Source organism: Ambystoma mexicanum, chromosome 12, assembly GCF_040938575.1.
Source record: "Ambystoma mexicanum isolate Mex_15411 chromosome 12, UKY_AmexF1_1, whole genome shotgun sequence".
NCBI lineage: Eukaryota > Metazoa > Chordata > Amphibia > Caudata > Ambystomatidae > Ambystoma > Ambystoma mexicanum.
Window position 1 is genome coordinate 385009095 of NC_090936.1, and position 18721 is coordinate 385027815.

An 18721-nucleotide genomic window follows, 5' to 3' on the forward strand; every position below is an offset into this window, starting at 1 on the left:
TACAGACTAACTGGCCAAAAGTCATTTTTCCTTCATATATGATCACCCTATCTTTAGATTTTGGGAGCAACTCCCCCCAACTGTTGAAGTTGTCTTCAGCCGAGCAACTCCCGCTTTCCTACCGATCGAGTCGTCGTCTGTAAGTGGACGGTTGCACCCTCGTGGTAACCTATCATGTTCATGATTGTGTGTAAAGTCTTGTGGATCATAGTTTTGCGTAGACTGGTGGTTAGTCATTCACACTGATTCTTCAATGTTCATTATAACAACATTCTGAAAAGCATTTACAAACCCTCCAATGTGTGCCATAACGTGTTTCATGACCAGGCATGGCAAGCAAGCCATACGTATAAGTGCATGATTTAAAAATAAAAATGCAATAAAATCACAGTACAAAAGGTTAATCCCAGTGGAATGGTGATGGCAGTTTTATGTGACCGGCTCCCTCATGCATGTCTCTCACTTCTATGAAATCAACAATGACAAGCGGTACCCTCTCTCACTTACCCCCATCCCCTAATACTCTTTGCACTTTTCTCTTTTTCAAAATTGTATGCACATTTATGCAAACCTTCACAGAGGAATTGATAAATTATAAATAATGGAGAAATAAAAAGGCAAGCAAGATCACACACAATGCCAATTGCCAAGCATCAATCAATGTCAAATGATCTCCCCCAGGACTAGAACCTCTTCCACAGTATGAACACAACCCCGTGGATTTCATGGGTTTCTGCTCCTCTGGTTGAACATATGTTATGCACACACTATGCAAAGACTAGTCCAAAATACATTTCAACCATCTTGCCATCACCTGTGATTGGTCTGTTGAAACCTTACACGTGCGTCTAGAAATATAATTTCTCACTTACTGTGACACATCTGTTACGACAGGGAGCGGAGACTCCTCAGACATAAAGTCCATGTCATCAGTGTAGCTATTTGTTCTGGACATGTCATTGGTGTTTGCTTCAAATCGCCTTTTCACTTCATGGAAAGAATTGATATAATGCATTAGTGATAGAAGTATGGTCATGTGAGCATTGTGCAGTCTTCAATTAACAAGTGGATCGCTTGTATTTTCAAAAGAATCAAAAGCCAGAATCATCCTATGGTCCACAATGGTATGCACAATTTTGTGAATGAACCCATTTAAGGGTCCAATTAAATTATAATACAATAAAGATAGGGTAAAATCAGAATGCAAGTGCGCTTAGAAACCCTTTGTAATTAATGAGGAACGCTGCAGCCTCTGTTGCTATAAGCATTACCCTACACTTATTATTCAATTTATATAAACATTGAATTGAACAATTGTAAGCATTGTGCTGATCCAATGATTTTAAATCCAGGATATGTAGTCCCAATTTTCATATAAGGTGTGCATGTCAAAATACAAAAAACAAACAATAATTCATTAAGTCAGCTAATTAACCTATACGACGGTAATCATGTGACATAGCGAGAATTCTTTTGTAGTTGGTGTGTGTGTATAGACACGTTTATGCTAGGAGCACTTCTCTTAATGAGACTCTAATACTGGTTTTCAATGTATGTATGCACTTATTATTAATGACCTTTGACTACGAATTTGCTACAGTTCAGGAAAAATAAAAAACTGTTGTTATATGTTCTTTACTCCGAGGCTAAGTAGCGTATCAACTTCATGTTCTTCATTGGAAGATGTAAATATGAATACAGATTACGTTTTGTCTTTTTATGTTAAATAAAGTGAAATCATTCTTTAGTCATAATAATACTCAAACATTTTAACATATTAAAATTAGCCTATATTGCCAACAACCCGTGCAGTTAAGTAAGTGCATCCCCCAAGACACCAGGTATACCAAAAAAGGAGGGCTTTCGACATCCATTTGGGTATTGAGAATATGTTTAGCATTGCCGAGCGGATCCGGCATTGTTTATTTACATTGGGACTATGGGAAGTGACGTCACGTGTCATGTGCACGTGACGTCACCCCATGGATATAAAAGCAGCAAACAAAATGGCAGCCGCGGCTATGGAACACACAGCATGCCGAATTCGTGCTTGACTGCCCCGCAAGCAGGGCAGTCATTGAAAGAATACGAGGTATTGATGGTATTCTAGATGCAATTATGCTTTTGTGGATTTTCTTGGGGCACGTTATTTGGAAGATATATTACGGATTGTGATTAAAGGAAGTTTAATTATGATCGAATATGGATTGCTATAATGTTACAGTAACACTTAAGCCATCCACATGGTATTATGGCGCTCCATGGCATAGTATTGTAGATCAAACCAGTTAATCAATATATATTTTTGCAGTGCCTCAACTAATTGCAAATCTGTGCTAGATTTTTATATGAGTTAATATCTCATTATATGTTCATTGTAGTGAGCATTAATTTGAATGAAACACTATTCTTGTTGAAGACACATAAAAGAGGAACTTATTGGTGAGTGAATTTATGACTTGATATATGGATGAACACCAGAGATTGAAAAATGTAAAACTTAAATAAGGAATATTATTATTTACTAATTTAGCTCATGTGAACCAACCAATGATTTTGGATTTAGCATTATAAATCAATTACGAAAGGAGTATAGAATTAAGGGTGAATCTACATAATGTATGACTCTTCACGCGCTAAACGTAGCATGCAATATAATCACAATTAGTAGTAAGGGACACACTAGCAAATGCATGGAATACACTTAGAAAGAGCGTTGGTGGTAGAACGCAAAATGGTGCCATCCATATGATGTCTCTCCTAAAAGTAGGTGTGTTTGTTCATAGATCATTTTATGCCTGTCTTTTTTCCAAAACAGCTTGGTAACTGCTTTCATTAGTACATGAGGGACCTAACATGATAACTTGGAATCTGCCTCTGCGTGGATAAATGTGTTCCTGTCCCGTGGTCGTTTGTGTAATGCCATGACCAGGGTTTGTACTCTTTTAAGTGGTATTCAGACAGCTCCATGCCATCTAGACATGTCAAAGAGAATCGTTCAGTGATGTGGATCCACCATATAAGACTGGAATTCATCAGTACTTGAATCTGGGGTTTATTTTTATGGTGGAAGTAAAGGGCTGACAGGGCTTGTGTGGTGGCAATTTTTACATTATTGGAAGTCCATTTCATGAAACGCTGGCTCGTGGGCGAGCATGCTTACTACACCTGCATGGTGAGTTGCATGAACATATTATTTTTTAATTTTGTCTAGTATTGGGATTCCACTAAAGGGTCAATAAAGTGGTTTTGTGGCTAAGCGGAGAATATCATGGGCTGTGAAAAACACTGATGCAAGCATGTAGTAAGAGTGTGCAAGTTGTACATATTTAGCCACACAGAGGCAGGTTCCAAGTTATCATGTTATGTCCCTCATGTACTAATGAAAACAGTTACCAAGGTGTTTTGGAAAACGACAGGCATAACATGATCTATCCCCATGATGGTTGCACATAGAGAAAAACCACACAGGCTTCATAAAATGAAAACCTGGCTATTCCAGTAACACACTAGCATGTTCCCCTTAAAGAGCAAACTAAACCCAGGCACTTTGGACCAACATGAACAAACAGACCTCCTTTTAGGAGAGACATCATATGGATGGCACCATTTTGCGTTCTACCACCAACATGCCACATGCCTGCACACAACGACTCGGCCAAACATTCGGGAGATCAGATACTTTCAGGTCTGACTCCTTGTACCCCCCACTTGCTGCACACAGTGCCTCAGCCAAGAAATGTGAGGGACCAGCCTCCTTTGTGTTTGTTTCCCTGGGCCCCTTTAAATGCAATCAGAATAACATCTCGTCACCTTTAAACAACAAATCATATGTTTTCATTACAAGGTAAACTGTAAGCCAGAATTAAGAGGTTTTAGGTTGTTAACCCATTCCCTCTCACTCACCAATAAACGACACATGCCTCCATCGATTACCACCGTACACTACTCACACACTCATACCTCGCACCGGCAGTGATCTACCTGCAAACATACCACACAAACAAAGCAAAACCACTGCTCGCTTTCCTAGTCCTATCACACCCACCCATTACGCCAACAGCTAACCTGGTCCCACACCATTGACTTCCAAACGATTGATTTTGGGCTTTCCCCTCTGGATGAAAAAACACACACAAGTGTCTCTGTCAGTAAACATATAGCTTCACACCGATACTAAGAACTTGGCTACTTCTGGCCTGCACGTGACAACACATCAAGATGTTCACCTGCCGTTCTACCATCCCACTAACGACCAACTGCCCCCCTCTTTCTTGCAGTGCCACATGCAACAAGGTGCCAAAATGTCATCATACAAGATCACTTTTCATTACAACACATAATTCAAGCAGAGATGAGGTACAAGAATCATGCCAGAAATAACGTCCATATCTTTCATTAGCACACGGGGTTGGGGGCGCAGCCAATCAGATTCTGCAGATCGCGTGCTGTACCTGTAATCTCAGCTGCATTCCAGAGAACTTGCAGGCTCCCTCCCCAATTGCGGGCAGCCATCTTTTCCTCTGCCCTGCCTCCTGTAATATTTGTACATTTTTAATTCCCAACCCCCCCTCCTGCCGCTGCAGCTTCCCTTTTTCCGACTGCCATGGTCATAAAAGAGGTGCACCGTACGGAGACTCGCGTTCTATAACCATGGGGGCCATCTTGAATGAAGGAAAATATAATACATGTTTTTGACACCCCGGGTTACTGCTTTGGTTACCAGGGTGCTAATAGCATTCATACCACATTCCAAGGGCTGGAACAGCGGGGTAACGGGCCGGTGCCCTCTTTATAGGCTCTCGCTTTGCTCAGGCTGATAACTTGGGCTACCGGGCTGTTACCCCCCCATTCCAGCTCTTGGAACAGGGGATTAGCGCCATATTGATCGTTACGTCCAGTGGAATGAGGGAAATCCTTAAAGAGTGATGAAAGGGAAGTTCATTGTTTGCCCCATGAAAATAGCTAATGTTTATAGTAAAACTGTTGTTTGGGATGATGGGCCAACGTAGTTCAAATGTCAGGTTGAAAAAGTGTTCCGAATCTGGAAGGGGCTGTACTATAATGGAGCTAGAAGCATACCAGCAGGCAAACATAAGATAACTGCAAATCAGTCTGTTAATTAACCTGTTATACAGTCTAAATCTGCCGGAAATGACTGAAAATGTGCAGAAATATATGGGTTGTTTTAAAATTCAGTGGGGGAAAACAGTTTTATATGGACATCATTTATGAATGAGCAATGAACAAACAAGGTGCAGATAAAACATCCTAATAATTGGTATCAATATAGACTATGGGACAAGTTAATGTACTAATTTATGATCAAATTCATAAAGGCTATCTGCCAAATTAGATACATGAAAATGAAAATAACTATGTTCCTGTTAAATGCTCAGTAGTATCCCACATGTATTTACTTTATAACTAGAAATTCAGAGGTGTGTACAGAAAACCCCTCATAAAACCAATTGTTTTTTCCTCAAAGATCAAGTGGTGGAAAACATCAATGTTTGTAAATCTTCTATTTTTTGTAATGTCATCAATCGCCCTGTACATCTAAAAGGTGCTAAAGATGTATTTTAAAGGCTAAACAGTATCCCACTGGGCTCTGAGTACAAGTTGATCACTTTAGCATCCCATACAGAGGAACTATGAAGTACGATGGAATATTAATTACAAACTCAATCAGTCAATTGACTGGCAATGCCAAGATTTTGTTCCATTTATTATTTGAAAGGTACATGATAAAACGTCCCAAGGAATATATTAAATATCTGTGCAGTGTTGTGATCAATTTAAAATTCAGGTACAAGTACCTTACAAAACAAATAATCTATCCTTGTAGAATGATGAAAGTTTTGAGCCATAGAGCGGACATTTATTTGCATAAAAAGGAACTAAGTGCATCTTCATTCTACATGACCATGTTTCTCATGGATCTGCCTTGAAATGTTGACATGAAAAACAAGAGAATTTGGAAAGGAATTAGAATCAGGGGGTTCCCAGAGGGGCAAGTTATTGGCGTCTTTAAATAACAAGAACTGTACACTCACCTACGCCTTGACAATGTTCAATGGGGTAATATTCCTGCCAGTTTGCTTCCATTGATGATGTTTTCTCTGTTTACATTTTCTTTGGTGCTCTTCTCACGTGCTCCTCCCTGAATTCTGAGCCTCACAAATCTGTCAGGGAAACCCTGTGCTTTCCCACTGCACTTTACCATCATTTTGCTTTTGCCCCCTAAAATCTTACTCTCTGGCGCTCACTGCACCCTCTGCTAACCGACACACGGGCACCTGTGTAATCCACTTTCCTTACCTGGCTGGTGGCGGGCTCTTTTCCCTCTGTGGTGATGCTGCACTACACGAGCAACACCTCCATGAGCACTGTTTCCCCCCCAGAATGGGGCAATTCTGTTTATCAGTGCCCCTTGCCCTTCCGCCCCAGGAATCACCAGTGCCTGCCTCACCAGGAGCACAGTATCATGCTTGCTGCATTTGCTTTGCCTCTGAAATCTAAGTTGTGAAAATGTGACTGGACATGTTTGACACCGCTCCATGTACCAGGTGCAAAACATGCATTGGTGAGCACCTCTGTGCTGGCATTCTGGTGGCCCATTCAGTCTCAACTTCATTTAAGGGATTCCAACTAAATTATAGGCTTTTTACTCGAGGTAAAGTGGCTTTCATGGAGTGCAAGACAGTTCTGTCAGTGCAATAAATCATATTTTCTTAACACCCCACTAGTCAGGTCATTAACTCTTAACTGGTATGCATTTAAATGGTTAAACCCGCATGCGCTAGAACATTTGGCACCATTTTAGACTTTCAACTTAGCCAATGTTACACTTGGTCGGTCAGAGGATCCCTCAGTGGAACCAACTGTTTTACCTCTGTGTGCAAACCGCTGGACAGGTCACTGTGTTTGAGATTAATAAAGCGCACACCTGGCCGCGAAGCAACAGAGCTCTGGAAAAAGGGGGCACACTCAGGGGTTGCACGTAGGAGGCAGGGGTTGCAGAGGAGCTTTGATGGCTAGGCGAAGCACGGGAGAAGGGAACTGTAGGGGGAGGAAGGGCTGAGTAGAGTGATCAATGGTTGCAATATGTTCTTAGAAGAGTAGGGTTTTCAGGTCCATCCAGATGTGTACGATTGAAGGGGCGAGTCTTATCAGTGTTGGTAACTTATTCCAGAGACAGGGTGTCCAGCAGGAAAAGGGGTGTTTACTGTTTTTTCCACTATTGCAGTTCTTTGTTTCCAACCTGGTGATGTTCTTGGCTTCTGGTGGTGCGCTGCCATTATGGAAGCTCAGCAAGAGGTAGTTACTTCTCCAGCCACTCTCTGTGAAGAAAGGGTGTAGAATCCCTGGCTGTTTTGATTTGTATTCATTTAATAACATGATACAGGTAACTCCATCTCAGGAAGGGTAATCAACTGATCAGATTCCCCTTTTATATTCTCCATGCCAAAAGCATTGCATGCACCTATGCCCTGCTGCATCAGTATCCTGACATCCAGTGCCTGCTCTACCAGTTGCACAGAGCAGGTTCAGAGGACACACATCCCCATTTGACAGCTGCAGTGACAGCCAAGTCGCTGCAGCAAAGGGGCTACATTTGAGACACCCCTGTACCAAAATCCCACAAGTATGAGTTTACTGTCCTGGTGATAGATACATCTTTAAATATAACCCACTACTGCTAGCAAGATACGTAGCATTTGGAGCTGCCTAACTTTGCTCCTTTGCATATGCAGATAGCACCATCTGTAGAGAGACAGCCACTCCACAGGAGGTTGTCCTGGGAGCAGGAATAAAAGGTCACGCACGTTTACAAAAGGCTTGGTCTCATGCCAGGGTGCTGCAGACCAAAATGGCCTCTGATACTATTGAGAAGGGAAGGGCGTGGGGTTAGTGTAGACACAGGGAGCTCTTAACAGATGCAGGAAGGTTCCACCATCTTGTTTCTCACTGCCTCTATCTTTCCTTCCCCTTCACTTCCTTTACCACGAAAGACTTTGGGTTTGATTTCAGAAGGCAAAGTCCACTTATTATAACAGGCATTGGGCCCCTAAAGGAGGCTAACTTTAGTTCAATTGCCTGTAGGCTTTTGCCTTTAAATGATGGGGTCTTTTAGAGCTAACCCTAAATTTGCTAGGCTCTGGTTGGAAAGGTAATCATTTTCACTGCATTAGAGAAATAGTCTGTGAAGGAATGACCACTAAAAGGTCAGGGTGGAATGAATCAACAAAAGCCACATCGGAGAACAAAATTATATCAATGAACATGTCCTTATTTGATACCTTGTTGAATGTAGATACCAACCCAGTGCTTATAGTACAATCATTCATGTGCCTGATGGGAAATATTGAGGCGGGATGCATGGGAGATCGTGTGGATAAAAGAAAAAGGGATCTCAAGATGGGTTGGCAAAGGTGAAATTATTGAACCTACTTAAAATTCCTCAGTCCTCCAAAATAGAGATTCTATGGGCTAGGGCAGGATACAAAGAACAAATCGGAATACGTAAGCTAGAACTAGACAACCAAGCATAGGATCGGTTGAAAACAGCAAGTAAAATTAACGATTCCTGTGATTTTTGGATGGAAGTAAATGGACAACCAATATATAATGAGAATAAAAAAGGCCTAGATCAGGCCATTTATGAGATACCAGTCCGTAGGGAAAACCAGAGGAGTGTGGGAAGAGAAACAAGTCAAGCCTTTTTTTATATTGGTGATATGTTAAAAGCAATTCAAACTGCTAAAAGAAGGCACGCCCCAGGCAGTGATGGTATCCAGGCTGAATTTTACCAGGATAATAATGAATTATGGGGTTCTGTTTTAACAATACTGTTCAGTGCAATTATGAGCACAGAACTGGTACAAAAGGAATGGCAAAGAGCAATAGTTGTACCAATATATAAAAAAAGGCTATAGGAATACCCTACAGTCATATCTGTCTATACCCCTCCTGAATACACACTTTGAGATGTTAGGGAAGTGCTTGTTCTCCAAAGTAGAAGACTGGGTCATAGCAAAGGACATCCTATCACCAATCCAGTTGTGCTTTAGGCACAAACTGGAGACAATGGGACAAGGCTTGAAACTATATCTAATAGTTGCTCACTCATTAGATATAAAACAGGAACCCATATGCCTGGCATTTATGGACCTGAGTACCTCCTTTGATAAAGTAAATAGGGATAAACTGTGGGAGGTGCTCAGGTCCTCTGACTGTCCTGTAGCCATACTGGACGTCTTGGAAGCCCTTCACAAGGTCAGCGAGGCGTGTATTTGCTCAGGTAGCGGGGGCCATTGCATAGCCTAGTTCCCAATTAAATCTGAGGTCAGACAGGAGTGTGTTCTGGCACCCGTTATTTTTCCTGTACATCAATAAATTACTGAAATTTCTATTACATTGCAATACTGGTGTACTGCTAATAGATAACACGTATCTTCCTTCCCTAATTTATGCAGATGATACTGTCCTCATTGCCCAGACCCGAGAGCGCTACAGACCGTGGTAAATAGATTTGAAACCTTTACGAACAACTTCAACCTTCATGTTAATACCACTAAATCCGCTGCAATGGTGTGTCTTGGGAAGAATAGAACGGTTCATAGTGATAATACCGAATACCAAAATCTCGAAGACAAAAAGCCGAAAAAAAAATATCGAATTTTTTTTTTTGACGTTTGTTTTCGAAATGGGGGGGTTCCCCCCCAACCCCCCTTTTTTTGTTTTTTTTTATTTTAACCATTTTTTTTACTTACCTGACCCCAAAAACACATATAAATAAATTAATAAATAATTCGATATTTTTTTTTTCGAGATTTTGGTTTCGAGATTTTTGGCATTCGGTATTATGTATTCGGCCTTTTGACTGACCACCGAATAGAACATGTAAATTCCCATAAATATGGTGCAGTGGATTGATCATACCAAGGGTGTCCCATTTTGATTATCGCTGGGTCCTTTTCAATGAAATGCTTAACGGGCAAGAACATGTACAAAAAAAGTCCCCCATGATGAGACAATTGGTTGGTGGCATCCATAGATTCATAAAGAACCATAAGCAACAACCATTGTGTATTGTGGAAAAAGTATATAACTCCCGCATCATGGGGCCATTAAATATGGTGCCGCAATCTGGAGGTATGGAAATCTTGGCATGTTGCAAAAAGAGGAAAATAGGTTTGTAAAATCACTATTGGGCTTACCAATATCAGCGCCAAATTATGCTTCTCACAAAGAGATTGGTAGGGCTTTTTTAGAGGACCAACTGGTGCTGGAGCTTTGTAGACTATGGCTATGCATATGGTCTAACCCAAAGGCGGGGCATACTCAGAACCTGCTGAAGCACCTAATGGGCAAAAAGGGTGCAAACAATATTGGTTGTACAGAAAACATAAAGAACATGCTGGGGAAAAGTGGACGCTAGCAACATATTTAACAAACCTGCAGAAACACTAGGAAAGAGCAGATGTTGCCTCCTGATAAAGAGTTTAACTGAGTGGGTACATGATACGAGAGAGACGGAAGAACTAACAAATCCGTTAAATAAATAAGTGATGGGAATATCATAAAATAATTTAAAGGAAATCTCGACGGGATGAACTGTAAATATCATAGAGAACCAATCACAAGAGCACGCTTTGGATGTCTGGACTTGGGCGAGCTCCATAGTCGGAGTTAGGGTGAGAATTTGAAGCCAAATATCCTATGTGTGATGCTGGGTTAGAGGACTTAGCTCACTTCCTATTATTTCGACCAGCCTATCATGATTAGAGGACTAAATATCTACTACTGCTGTTCATAGTTAGAGGCGTCTCCCAATATAAGCCAGCACTGTATTATCTGCTGCACGTATCCATGCCTGCTATAGCCTTAAATCTGTCTCTATACGTAAGAATTACCTGACGAATACGAGGAAGGGGCCTAAAAGCAAGGATATGTACCTAGAAGTGATGAAAGAACCAGTTGAGTTGATTTTAAACTCTTGCATCTAAGAAAGAGTTTTTAATTTCCTTGTAGCCAGAATTGCCGGCTGAGGGTGCCTGGCCTCAGGGCACTCCGAAGCTCGGCTTGGATGCTGCTATTGCTTTCTTTTCATTATTTGCATGCATTGACTTCCTGAGTCTGCCTTCTACCTATATCAGGCAAGACACCAGATTGGCCACTGGGGAGCTTAGTCTCCTGCAGTGTTTGCAGCTCGCTGGATACTTCAGGTACGGTGCTATGAGCTCCTGCCTTTTTATTCTTGATTTGTTTTACATTGAAAACATAATTTTCTGTTCCTTTTAGGCAGCGGGTCTTCCTGCTGCCTTGGCACATGACTGGACACATCTTTACTTGCACGCACTATAATTTAAACATTATTTATTTTATTCTTTTATTTTAATGTCCTTGTAGCCAGAGTTGTTGGCTGAATGTGCCTGGCCTCAGGGCATTCCAAGGTTCAGATGCTGCTGTTTTCTTTTCATTATTCACATGCGCCGACTACCGAAGTCTGCCTTCTACCTGCATCAGGCAAGAAAGTGGATTGGCTAAGGTAATACCATGTGCCTCTTAATTGGAAGGGTCACCCGACAGCGCAGTTAGAGAGAGCCTCACGCACCGAAGTCGCGCTAACGTCGACCCCAACTGTGCCCATACGGGCCAAGGACGGGCCGGGACCGTGGCATTCTCATAAAGCCATTCTGGATCTGGCACCACCTACTACGGTATTTCAGGAGGGATGGGATGTTCCTCTTATCAGCCCTAAACACGTGGATGTTAACGACTGTCATATGTGTGCCATGCTCCTGAATACAAGATCGTTGCAGGTGCATGCACTCTCCATTAACACCTTGTTGAGCAATCGCTCACCGGATTTCCTATTCTAATGGCAACCTGGTTGACAGATTTGTCAGTAACCACACTAGTGCAAGCTCTTCCGCCTGAGTATACAATACTTCATCTTGAACGTCCCTCTGCGCATCCTGGCAGAGGGGTGGGGATAATCTTTAAAGCTAACTATAAGGTGGTACAGATTGACTTAGGCCATCTAGTTCCTATGGAGGCACTGTTGGTACGAGTTATGGCCTCAGCCTCTTGTTCATGGCTTTTTTTTGGTCTCTTATAGACCCTTTGGGTGGGCTACCATGTTTCTTGATCCATTTTGTGATTTTAGGTGATCTTAGTGTCAAATTTAACTCCCCACGACCTCCAAGTGTTAGACAGTTTTTTTATGGTATGTTTGATATGGGTCTTAATCAAATTGTAGTCGAAGCTACTCATAGATTGGGCAACATATTAGACATACTGTTCGTAAAACTTGAAGATCTGAGGATTCTATCCATTGTGCCCGTCATATGGTCAGATCATTATCTGGTCTCTTTTCAGTTTCAACTCCCTAAGCCACCTCCTAAGATTCCCTTAGCTAAGGCTTTACAACGGAAGTAGCGCAATGTAAACCTGGAGTCTCTGATTGGCCTGGTTAATACTAGCTTTAGCTCCACGCCAGTAGTCGACATTTCAGTGCTTACCAGCTCCCTGCAAAGAGCAGCAGATATAGTTTCTCCTTTGAAGAGTTTTCAGACGCACAAGCGTCTATCAGAACCATGGTTCTCTGATGAGCATATGGCTGCTTGCCTTGTCCTGGAGAGGTAGAAAAAATAGCATTTAAACAGTGACTAGGGACTATCAAGCTTTAGAGAAACCAAAAAAGCTTTTCTGACTCGCAAGATTGATAAGGCACGTAGCCAACCAAGAGTTTTTTGCAGTGGTAAAATCACTCTCTTCGGTATCGGACTCGGCCAACCCAGTGATTCCAACTCAGGAATTCTGCGACTTGATGTCTAATTTCTTTACCAGCAAAATTGAAAATATTCATCCTAATATTCAGGCTAGTCCTGTAGACAGTTATCTCCTGACCAAACCCCAGGAGGAGATAAGTCTCGAGCCCCATTCTACTTGGGCGGAGCTTCCCTTTTTCTCTGAAGAGGTTATCAGTAAGGCCATTGAGCGCCTGAAGTCAGCATCCCCCTCTGATCCTGTTCCCCTAATGATCCTGAAAGATATTTCCCCTGGCATTTTACCTTGGATCTGCAAGCAGTTAATGTCTCTTGTCAGACGCGCTATATTCCTGCCAAGATAAAATAAGCGACTGTTATCCCACTGCTTAAAAAGCCATCCCTTAACCCTTCACTTCCCTCTAGCTTCCGACCTATCTCTCTACTACCTTTCTAGATGAAGTTATTGGAAGCACTTGTGTCTCCCCTTCTGTCCTCTTCTTGAGTCTTCTGGATTCTTTGACCCCTTTCAGTCAGGTTTTCGGCCTGGCCCGGGCACGATAGTAATGGACGACATGACCAGACTAGTTGATAAAGGCGGTATCGGGGCCCTGATATTATTAGATCTGTCAGCAGCCTTCAACACCATTGATCATCCTACCCTGCAGTCCTGGCTATCTTCTGCTGGTCTGGAGGTGACTGTCCTGGCCTGGTTTATGTCCTTCCTGGCTGAGAGGAGCCAAACAATCTCTTTGCTTCTATTCCTCTCTTCTCCCTCTTCACTTTCCTGTGGTGTTCCGCAGGGTTTTGTCTTGTCCCCGATACTACTTAACGTCTATATTCAGCCTCTTCTGGGTCTCATCTGCTCTTACGGCCTCAGGTGCTATTCATATGCCAATGACAGAGACATATTCTGGCCCATTTAGATCTTGACCATGCAGAGATGTCATTGTGCCTGTGTCGGTGCTTGGGGCTGTGGGGTTCTGGATAAACCAGAACTGGCTGACTTTCAATGGGGACAAGATGGAAATGTTGGTTGTGGGTGCACCGGCGGGGATGTCAGTCTGGGTGCCTGCTTTTTGTCCATTGTTGCTAGGTAAACTCCCTACTCCAGCTTCTGTAGTGAAAAGTATGGGGTTGACTTTTTCTGCCACACTGTCCATGACTCAGCAAGTGGTGGCAGTTTGTAAATTGGGGCATTTACAATTTAGGGTTTTGCATAAGGTACTCCCTTTTGTTCCTCCCCATCTTTGTCCACCAGTGGTAGCTTCCCTTATCCTTAGTCGAATAGACTATTGTAACTCGCTCTATCTAGCCCAGCCAAAGGGTGTGATCCAGCGACTACAGCAGCTGCAAAACCTGGCAGCACGAGTGGGCACTGGCTCCCCTTTTGGAGTCCATATTACCCCCACACTTTGACACTTGCATTGGCTTCTGGTGTCTAAGCGCATTGATTTCAAATCACTGTGTCTAGTTCACCGGGCCCTGCTGGGTGTTGGGGCTGGCTATTTGCAGGAAAAATGTGTTTGCCACTGCCCGACGCGCGATCTGCACTCACAGACAGCTGGCCTTCTGGTGATCCCCGCCTACAGGTGTGCTAGGATAAGGGGCCAAGAATTCTCGGTGACAGCGGGCAGATTGTGGAATACCCTGCCACCTACATTAAAATAGATCACAGATCATCTGGAATTTAGACGGTCCCTGAAAGCATTTCTATTCTACTGCAGAATGAGGGGGATCGTATTGGCGTTTCCTAGCACCAAGATACCTTGTGGCAGTAGTGTGCTCAATAAATCCTTATAATATAACAAAGGGCATTTATAGCACTGTTTTGTATCAAGTTTTAACGCTTTGCGTCTGATTCACAGAGCGTTTTCCTATGGGATTGCACCATTATAAAACACTTCTGTGAATCAGGCCCTTTGTCTCTTAATTCTTTTAGACTAATTGAAGGTGAAGTATTTGTGATTTTGCACCTATATTTTTATACCTTATGAGAGATTTTGTGTATCATTATTTTTTTGCCTTGACATGTAATGAAATTAAGAATTAATTGTGTTTTATCGATATATATGTTGAATGTGTTGTATCTTTTATGGGTTCCTGTTAATCCGAAATAAAGAATTTACTGACTGACTGGCTGATGGGGTCTCACACTCCTTCCTGGATTCACTCTTGAACAAGAACCTGAGGAAGCATTCATTTGACTGATGTTGGGAGAATTGATAGATCCTAAGTCCTCCAACAATGAGGTGAAGACTAACGTTTCAAAGGCAGAGGTGAGCTCTGTCTCCTACCAATCCTCAGAAACCATTGGGGGTGAACTGCTGCTGGGACAAGACCTACCTCTCTGCCAGCCAAAACGGTTCCAAGGACCTCACCATGTTGAGGGAAACCAGCTTTTGTGGACAGCCTTCCCTGTGTGTGGGATCACGAGAACAAGGACCTAAACTTATCCTTGAACCCATGTATTGGGACTCATAGCAACCAAGAGTCAAGGCATCCAGGGCCCTGTGCTTTCTCCATCAAACCAATATGAACCATGATTCAAGTCCATTCAATGCATTGAGCCATTAGGACCCTGTGGAGCAGCTCTTTCGAACCACTGACCAGGGTGTTTTAACCTGTCTGCTGCCTCACCATGCTGGTTGAGTGCACCATTGTCCAGACTCGTTCTCTAAGTTCCACATTGCTCCCGGCTCCTTCAAACCAAGTTCTCAAGCCACCAGCATCTTTGTTGCTGATGTCCATCGACAGTCGACCGGGCCCTTGGTTATCCTTACAACCATGACCTTTGATCGCTGCCCTGGAGCTCCTTGACACAAACTGTCCATCCAATCACCACCCTTTTCGCCATCGAACCGACCATGGTGGGCTTCAAAATCTGCACTTCTCCGAGCATTGCCTTTGAACTGCAAAAGCCCCTATTCGGCCTCTGCTCGACATCCAGTCCCCATTTGGAACAACATGACAGCTGTACCAGAACTGCTAAACTGTAATGTAACAGAATTCCCAGCACACTAGAAAACTATGTTGGTTTGTGTTATGCAGGACACGACAGAAGGGCACCCAACACTAACCAATAGAACATGTGAACACCGTAAAGTAAAAACAAGCAAATACTACAGAAGAAAGCCCAGTGCATTCACACACTGGTGAGTTTGTTTACAAATATGTTATTGAGAAGATAAGCTATTCTCTCCTAATGCCCAGTCACGATGCAACTAATGTTGCATCCTATTTGTGTAACCCTTGACGGTAATTTCCGTCTCTAATAGAGCACCATATACGTCTCTATTTGATGCTGTGGTATTGAGTGGGTGGCAATTGAACAGACATTCAAGGTGGTTCATGAGTACAGATTGAACTTAACGTCCTGATAAAGGTGGTATTAACTATGTGCATTCCAACTAAACCGGTTGACGACATTAGTGGATGTGTAAGGCAAACACACGCACACCAAAACAAAATATTAGGATAGCATAATTTCAATTGTTGGTTCCCACTTGTTTCCTTTGACAAAACTCATCCAGTGGATACAGACAATAAAACTAAGAACAGCAACAAACAGACATGGGGGACCAGGAACATATATAACAGTTGTTGCATATGTTTGTACAAAGTAGAATGTTTTTATATTGGTTTTTTTGGACGATTATTAAACAGCCAAGAATAAAATTGAGTATGATCAGTTTATAGCCATCATTTTATATGAATACTAGATAAAGGGTTGGTTCTGATTTAATCAGGTACAGTGGATAGGGACAGCTTTCTCTCTGTCGTTCACCTAGATAGTCGGCCACCACGCACTAGGAGTAGCACACTTGCACTTAGGGAAAATTAGAGTCTGTGCAGGGACAGGCACCTAGAATTTCAGGTTCATAAATAGATATTAGTTCCTCTCTTCACAGTGTTTACAGTGTACATTTTGGGTGCTAGAGAGGTAACACGTTTTTCCAAACAGGCCTATTGGTCTGTTTTTTTGGCCTAAATAAATACCATTACAGTAATCTATGGACCCTAATATGGAAACTGCCACAATTCTGGCTCGAGATTCTGATGGGAGAAAAGTATTTTTTTCAAGATTTTTACCTTCACAAAACTTGAATTATATACCGCCAAGATTTGGAGCTCCCGGGAGCGAGAGGGTAATATTTTAACACCCAAACCATTAACCAATTTACACATTTTGGGGCATGGTCTGAGATATTCAGGCCAGACATCCTTGGCCAAAGCTGCCTGTACTGTAGCAGATCCTGTGCCCATGATCTCTGTTTTCTCTCCATTTAGGTTTAGCCAAGTTCTGGCCATCCATTCCACTACTGCCTCTGAGCAGTTTTGAAGGTTATGGTGGGTGTTGGATTCTGGGGAGTCCAAGGAAAAAAGCAGTGGAGTATCAGTTTATGTGTAGAACTGCACCCCATGCTCCTGGATAATTTCTGCCAGTGGGTGAAGATAATGGTTAAAAAGAAGAGGGGATAGTGAGGACCCCTGGTGAACACCACAGGTAAGGCCATGGGGGGGATTGAAAAGGAAACAGAGACAGAGTTTTTTGACAGAAACTAGGGGGAGGTCGGAGATCCCTGCCCTTTCCAGGCCTTTAAGCAAGATGTTATGGTCGATCTAGTCCAACGCTGCAGAGAGGTCAAGGAGAATTAAAACCTTCACCTTGCTGCGGCAATAGAGTAGGGCGAGATCATACAAAGCCTATAGGCCCTAGAGACTGGCTAGGCCACCTTTACTACCTTTTTACAAATGAACACATCCTTTACAAAGATTGTGATTTTCACTTGCCATGCACCCCCGATTCATGACCCAGAGTGCTATCTTTCTATATGAAAATATTCTGTGTTCTTTCCTCAGAGGAGGGTTTTGTATAGTATTTCCCTTTTTGATTATTTTTGCAGAAGGTGTGTTTCATTAAAATATATATTTTTTCCACAGCAATTTAGTTGGACATTGCTTTTATTTTGGATTTTGATACTTTGTTTTTTGGGTTACAACGGTTTCACAATCACACGCTTCTTGAGAGTATAGCCTTCCCTAGACCCATCTTACCACAAAAGGCAAAGGAGCTATATTTCTTAACTGGGCCTGTTTTACCTTTATGGTTGGAATCACTCTTGGTTTGTAGCAGTTTGAGGGCGGAGTAGGAACATTAGCCACTACTCACCCTCTCACACCTGAAGGGCAGAAATCATTTTGTTACACTCTCCTACTCCAGTCATTATAAAACTTCTTCCAAGGGATAAGAGCAAAAGAGTGTTGTGATTTTCCTCAATAGAGGAAGATTGTCCATATTCCTTTATGATGCATTACTTTTAATGCCAGTTCTGCAAATGAAGACATCAAATTAGAGCAGTGATGGAAGCAAGGCGTGCCATCCATATCTGGGCTGCCAGGCAGGGGGCTGTAGATCCCAATTTATTTGGAGAACAGGACAATGAGGGAAGGAAATATTCATACATGTATCTTTCAAATGCTCATTTCCCCAAATGAATTCCATGCCAGTGGGCTCCCAGCCCAGTGAATGCATGGCATGATGTTTGGGTGAAATTTCAGCAGATTCCCTGGGCATGGCTATAGAGGTTTGACCAGTACGATGGTACAGGTACCACCACATGAGTAGTTCTGCTACGCAATTTAGAGGTGACCGGAGAGAGTACAGGATGTGGGAAAGTAGAAGAGAGGTTTTGTCAGCAGAGCTGATGGAAGCGCTGCCTCTAAATTAAGGAAAGCCGGCAAGCATGGCAGAAGTAGAAAGTGAACTGCTTCTTCCACAAAATAAACATGGGCCTCAATATTATACCCTGCCACAGCATTTCCTAACTTGGGGTTCAACCTTAAATATAGCATTGCACATCACTGTGCAGTGAACCTTTGCATATGAGGACATGTTACACTGTAAAATGAAACTACCAAAAGTAGCACATCATGTCCACTTG

General features: G+C 42.5%; 1 protein-coding gene across 1 annotated transcript in view; it reads right to left on the bottom strand.

The window, feature by feature from the left end:
* LOC138514489 (platelet binding protein GspB-like) overlaps window positions 1–18721 on the bottom strand; it is a 1350980-nt gene that overhangs the window by 17365 nt on the left and 1314894 nt on the right. Inside the window, exon 14 of the mRNA XM_069629971.1 lies at window positions 873–987. Coding sequence (XP_069486072.1) covers window positions 873–987 — 115 coding nt within the window. The remainder of the gene's footprint in view (window positions 1–872; window positions 988–18721) is intronic.